General features: G+C 47.8%; 1 protein-coding gene across 1 annotated transcript in view; it reads right to left on the bottom strand.

The window, feature by feature from the left end:
• Positions 1-437: 437 nt before the first annotated feature.
• The window catches only part of ODR4 (odr-4 GPCR localization factor homolog), a 39,962-nt gene continuing 33,919 nt past the window's right edge, over positions 438-6,480 (bottom strand). Inside the window, exons 11-14 of the mRNA XM_077450783.1 lie at positions 5,981-6,065; positions 5,689-5,886; positions 3,220-3,309; positions 438-668 (exon numbers count right to left, since the gene is read on the bottom strand). Coding sequence (XP_077306909.1) covers positions 610-668; positions 3,220-3,309; positions 5,689-5,886; positions 5,981-6,065 — 432 coding nt within the window. The 3' untranslated portion in view covers positions 438-609. The remainder of the gene's footprint in view (positions 669-3,219; positions 3,310-5,688; positions 5,887-5,980; positions 6,066-6,480) is intronic.

The raw sequence follows: 6,480 nt of genomic DNA, 5'->3' as shown, positions 1-6,480 counted from the left end.
ATGCCTAGCATTGAGAGGGTACAGTCTTGGATGGGGGTTGGTCATGTAAAACATATAAAAAAAAAAAAAAGAAGAAAGATGAAAATTATATAAAATACATTTTACAGGATTATAAGGGATGAATTCCAGGCAAACAATGAAACACACAACTGAATAAATGTTATAAATAAATAATATAATAAAAAATATACACATCCTGCCAGATAACTAACCCCCAACCCCCCCCCCCCCCCCCCCCCCCCCCCCCGCAGAGTGCACTACAATCTCCTCCCCTGCATCTGCCACTGAGAGGACAATGAAGGAGAAGCAGAAGACCATTGAAGTCATTCCGCTGCTCCTCCCTCCTGCAGGCGTGTTCATAGACTGCACTCTACATACCCGACTACTTCCCCGCCTGTCACATCAAAGGCGGCAAATCTGAAGACAAATTCAAGTACTTCTGTTATTTCTCCGTATTGAATGCATTTAATGGTTTTGTAATGATTACATAACTGAATAAAGGAGGTTTATTATCTGTCCGGAGCTCAGCTTTGGCTGTAGATGGATTCTTGGATATTCTCTGTATAATCTCCCCCATTCCATGCGTTGTAGTTATTCCTTTCCCAATCTTTATTTCAGGAAATATACGAGGATTGCCACCAGAACAACGGCTGCTGCGATTATAATCCCTGTAAAATAAAAATAAACACCGATTTGTAAACACCGAATGTCACATTTTAAGTATTTAATATAAAGTAATATAGCGGCGTGTTCACAATACATATCTTTTTTATTGCCGGAGGATACCGGAGAAGACACGGATCTGGAATGATCGTCATCAGTTACACCTTCTACAATTAATGCGACTTTGTTTCATCCATTATCAATGTGTAACAATGTCTCTAATACAATGAAAGCGGAACGGATTCTCTCCACAATCTATATTACTAAGTACAGAAATGTCATTGCTCATCTCTCCAGGGCACAGAAAGTCATTCACTCTCGGGTTATACTGCCCCCTACAGAAAGGCTGGACACTAGCAAAAAACATAGGTCTCCATATCCTCTTTCTGACCGCAGTATATATATATATATATATATATATACATACATACACACACACACACACACACACACACACATATAAAAAAATACACGCTGCGGTTTGTAAGCAGTTTACTGTGGTTATGGCTGAAGTGGGTTATGTGGGGCGGCACAGTGGTGTAGTGGGCGGCACTCTCGCCTAGCAGCAAAAAGGGTCGCTGGTTCAAATCCGACCGCGACACCATCTGCCTGGAGTTTGCATGTTCTCCCGGTGCCTGCGTGGGTTTCCTCCGGGTACTCCGGTTTCCTCCCACACTCCAAAGACATGCTGGGAGGTTAATCAGATCCGGTCTAAATTGGCCTGTGTATGTATGAATGTGTGTTAGGGACCTTAGAGTGTAAGCTCCTCGAGGGTGGGGACAGATGTGCATGTACAATATATATATATGTAAAGTGCTGAGTAAATTGACGGCACTATACAAGTACCTGAAATAAACAATAAGCGATTATCATAGCCCCCCTGGTATTTTTTTTTTTTTCAGCTGACGGCCGGCTCTCTCATGAGCCACTGGAATGCTTTCAGAAACGGGGTAGGGGCGTTCCCCCCAGCTCACCGGTGTTTCCTGGGTTATCATTTGTACCAGAGCACCGATTAAAGAGGAAGAAAACCCTGATGGGCTTTGCTTCCTCTTTGTTTCCCTGCAAAGGTAAAGTATAATTGGCTACTATGCATCGCATCGGCATCGCATCCAGCCCATTATGTGACACTTACCTGCAGGAGAAGTCAGCGATGTCCCCGTCTTCCTCACTAGCAGCGTGCGTCCATTCCTCACCTCTCTTCCTTCCGGGGCCGCCAACTCCGGCTCCGGCTCTGTGACTGGCCAGTGTTGCGTGACGTCACTCCCGCGCATGCACGCAGGAGCCACCAGTTACGGCATGACCTGAGCTAGAAACGCCACACCGTGCCCTTTCCAACACGCGCAGAAGAAATCGCCTTACAGCGATTTGAAAATATCTCCTAGACCTTGTAGGTCTAGGAGATAATTCAAGCACCTACCTACAGGTAAGCCTTAATCTAGGCTTACCTGTAGGTTAAAGTGGTCTGTAAGGGTTTACATCCACTTTAATATGACAGATCGGGGGGGGGGGGGCAACCTCAGCCCTCCAGCTGTGGTGAAACTACAAATCCCATCATGCCCCACTCTGCCTCTAGGATTCATGCCTGTGATGGTCGGGGTCCTGCAATGTCTCATGGGACTTGTAGTTTCCCCACAGCTGGAGGGCCGAGGTTGCCTACCCTGGGACTGGATCCTGGTCCTGGGTCCTCTATGGACTGGGAGGACCAGAGCAATGTCACATTGTCACTTCCGATCCAGGCTAGAAGTAAACAATTGTATTTTTGAAAAACCGCTGTGCAAATACAGTGACATGAAAAAATTGCAGCACTCGCCATTTTATTCCCTAGGGTCTCTGCTAATATAGAGATAAATATAATATATATATATATTAATATCTCTCTATCTATATATAGATATACTGGCATTACAAGTTTTGTATTTTCTGAACATTTTTCAGTAAATGGATTGCAACATTGGAGCATTTGTCCCGTCTTTTGTCCTTTGATAGAGATTTATCTTCGAAAAAAATATATAAAAAAAAAGGAGGAAAAAAGAAAAGAAGCAAAAATGCTGATTTTTATTTTCCTTGCACGTCCCCCTCGGATCTCCAGCGACTGAACTTCCTTGTAGTGGAAAGTAGATTTACGTTTTTAGTAAATAAACCCCAGGAAGTCACCTTCATTCTTTTTTCCTGGTGTCCAGTCCTGTAGGAGGCAGTATAACCCGAATGAAGGGGGGGGGGGGGTCTTCCTTTGTTCCTCAATGAAAGAAAACATTTTCTTTGGGAAGTACAACAATCCTACAATAGGGCAGCCGACCCGTCCTGAGACATGGAGGCTGCACTGGGTGTGTATAGCCGGGTTTTCTTCACCCGGGGATCCTGCCAGGGACACACTTCCTGTCCGAGGGTGACAACACTCCCTGCACTGGGTTCATGGAGGAGTGGAGTTGTCACACAGGACTACAGAACACCTCCCCTCCCCACAACACAGGCGGTGTACAGAGATCACCCGGAGGGGAGTGCTTTCTCCTTTAGCGGAGTTACCCTTTAAATGAAATGAACACCCTGAACACTCACCTACACCGGGAGATAATGATGATGACGGGACGTCCTTCCTACCCGGACATTTCTCATCACCGGACGGCTTACAGACCGCTTCTTCTTCAGCTAGAAAACCAAAAGAAAAATTGGAAGCCATAAAAAGGTTGCAAAATGTAATTCCAAGAAGTGCCGCCATAGCACAGAACTGGATTATTGTTGGGGGGGCCGTTTATATTCCTGAGATGGAGCGATGAGTACATTACCTCCATCACTGTGCCCTTCACTCTGCTCCAACGCATGTGAGGACGTGACGCAACGCACATGACAGCATCACAAACATGCAAAAGGGGTCAATTCCAGGCAACCAGCTAAGTGGCAGCTTTGCAGTCTCACTTTCACTTACAGGCCCTGTTTCAAAGTACAGAAGCTGTTGGTCATCTCTGGACCACAATTACAGCAAAACAAATCATTGGCTGAGCCTCAGCTCCGATAATCTCCCTTCTGAGATCATGTGACTAAATGCCTAGGCAGTGAAGGTCATATGATTCACAGGCGGACCCCCAATGTCCAGACCCCCCAATGTCCAGACCCCCCAATGTCCAGACCCCCGGTTCTGAATTGTACATGAGACTGGGCTGCTGAATGAAAGGAACGGCTCTGTCAGAACAAGTGTAAAACCAGAACCGGCACAGAATGAGAACCATTCCTCTCCATTATATCCCACTTCACCAGCCCTGGAGCATGGCACTCTGAAAGCTGCCTGTGCCCCCGCTCTCCAATTCCCCTGGGGCCCCCCCTGCTCTCTCCTTTCCCCTGGGGCCCCCCCTGCTCTCTCCTTCCCCTGGGGCCCCCCCTGCTCTCTCCTTCCCCTGGGGCCCCCCCTGCTCTCTCCTTCCCCTGGGGCCCCCCCTGCTCTCTCCTTCCCCTGGGGCCCCCCCTGCTCTCTCCTTCCCCTGGGGCCCCCCCTGCTCTCTCCTTCCTGGGGTCCCCTCTCTATCCCTGGGGTCCCTCCTCTCTCCCTTCCCCTGTGGACCTCGCTCTTTCCTTCCCTGGGGGCCCCCCCCTCTCTATCCCTGGCGCCCCCGCTGTCTCCCTCCCCTGTGGCCCCCTCTCTTCTTCCCTGGGGGCCCCCTCTCACCCTTCCCCGGCGCCCTCCCTCTCACCCTTTCCCTCCCCTTGGGGCAGTTGAACTCCAGAAGATTTACCCCCTTCATAACCAGACCACTTTTTGCGATATGGCACTGCGCTACTTTAACAGACGATGGTGTGGTTGTGCGATACACACAGCATAAAACAACATAACAAAAAAAATGAAAATTCTGAAAAAAAAAATATATTTTTCATTTTTTTTTTATTTCTAAATAAATTTAGGCCAATACATATTCCTGATATATTTTTTACCAAAAATATGTAATATCACAATAAGTGTATATTGATTGGTTTTCACAAAAGTTATCGCCTCTACAAACCATGGTGTATACGGGGGGGGGGGGAATAACGATCGTCTCTCTGCAGATTGTGTAAGTTTTGCCCCCTTACATAGAAATGAAGGGTCTATAATTGTATTTTATATGATGGAGACAGAATATCAACCAAACATCCATAAATGACACACATGATACAAATGGAGTAAAATAAGTATTTGATGCCCAACCAATCCACAATAACCCTCCCCCCCCCAGACTGGCTCCAGTAGGTGCTCATGTGGTGCACAGATTAGTCCTGTCAATGTAAGAAGGTTCTCCTAACGACAACTCGTTTATGTGTATAGAAGACTACTGTCCACAGAATCCCTTCCCTCCAATCCTCACCATCATGGGAAGAGCAAAGATCTGTCCAAGGACGTCGGGGAGAAGATTGGAGACCTGCACAAGGCTGGAATGGGCTACAACCAACCTGATCTCCGCCTACAAGAAACGTCTGACCTCTGTTTGGCTATGGGACAGGAAGTGAAGGGCAAATTCTGCAATGGGGGACACAGATGGCGAAAAAAAAAAAAAAAAAAAAAAAAATCTGACAGGGGGTATAACCCTCCCTTAATCTATCCAAAATGAAAACATTATTTGCCTATAGTTCTACTTTAAATTTGCAGCTAAATACTTTTTTTGTCCCCTTTCAATGGGATTAACTCTTCTCTCCGTCACTCTGCTCTCTCCCCCCAGTCAGCATGCTCCTCCTCAGCCTGCAGCACCTTTTATAGGTCTTATTCCTAACCTGCGACTGGACAGTGAAGGGAAAAGCTGGAGACTGATAAGCAAATCCCTCCGTCACTCTGCGTTCTCTTCCTATCAGAATGCAGCACACCTGATTGGCTTCTTGTGCTGCTTCTCCCTCTCCCAGTTTGAGTTCTGTTGTACAGAGACTGCAGGCCTGATCCCGGGTCACATTCAGGTACTTACCCGGCTTACAAAAAAATAAAAAATAATAATGCATTGAATGCCATTAATAATTGCAGAGTTTTTTTGGATTTAAAATAAAAGAGATGCCTTTGTATTGGTCACCTACCTGGAGCGCTCCTCCCCTCCTCCACAAAATCCAAATCTTCATAGTTCACTTCGTGATCCAACATCTCCAGGAACCGACTCTGCACCTCCTCTCGGGTCTCCTCTCCAATGATGTAATCGCACAGCGCCGCCCCGGAGGCGGGGATGGGAACAAACACCCGCTGGGGGAGGGGAAGCGCACACGGCGCCTTCTCGAAGTCTGGGGGGGGTGGAGAAAGCCATACGGGTCATCCATGAGGGCCAAAGAAAATGTAAAATAAAATTCGATTTACTAAGAATGTCAGAAGACGTACCGCACACCGATCTGTTGAGGATGAGATCTTCAAACGTTATTTCACATCGGTCAGATATCGTATTCAGGAGATCTCGTTTTATGATCTACAAGAGACCCACACACTGACATTTGGGGTTTCCTCCCATTACAGAGCTTATAATAGAGCCAGTGATGTCATCACCGGGTCCCTGCGCTTCTCTATGCAGTGCAGGCAGATCGTGGCTGGTGGGAGGGGCCAGCAGGGGAGCAGATCATGGCTAGTGGGAGGGGCCAGCAGGGGGGCAGATCATGGCTAGTGGGAGAGGCCAGCAGGGGGGCAGATCATGGCTAGTGGGAGAGGCCAGCAGGGGGGCAGATCATGGCTAGTGGGAGGGGCCAGCAGGGGGGAAGATCATGGCTAGTGGGAGGGGCCAGCAGGGGGGCAGATCATGGCTAGTGAGAGGGGCCGGCAGATCATGGCTAGTGGGAGGGGTCGGCAGATCATGGCTAGTGGGAGGGGTCGGCAGATCATGGCTAGTG

The sequence above is a fragment of the Lithobates pipiens genome, unplaced genomic scaffold, assembly GCF_037356315.1.
Source record: "Lithobates pipiens isolate NorthernLeopardFrog02 unplaced genomic scaffold, aLitPip1_a1.2 Scaffold_23, whole genome shotgun sequence".
Lineage (NCBI taxonomy): Eukaryota > Metazoa > Chordata > Amphibia > Anura > Ranidae > Lithobates > Lithobates pipiens.
Note: the sequence above shows the minus strand (reverse complement) of the source record. Positions and strands in the feature narration are given on the sequence as shown.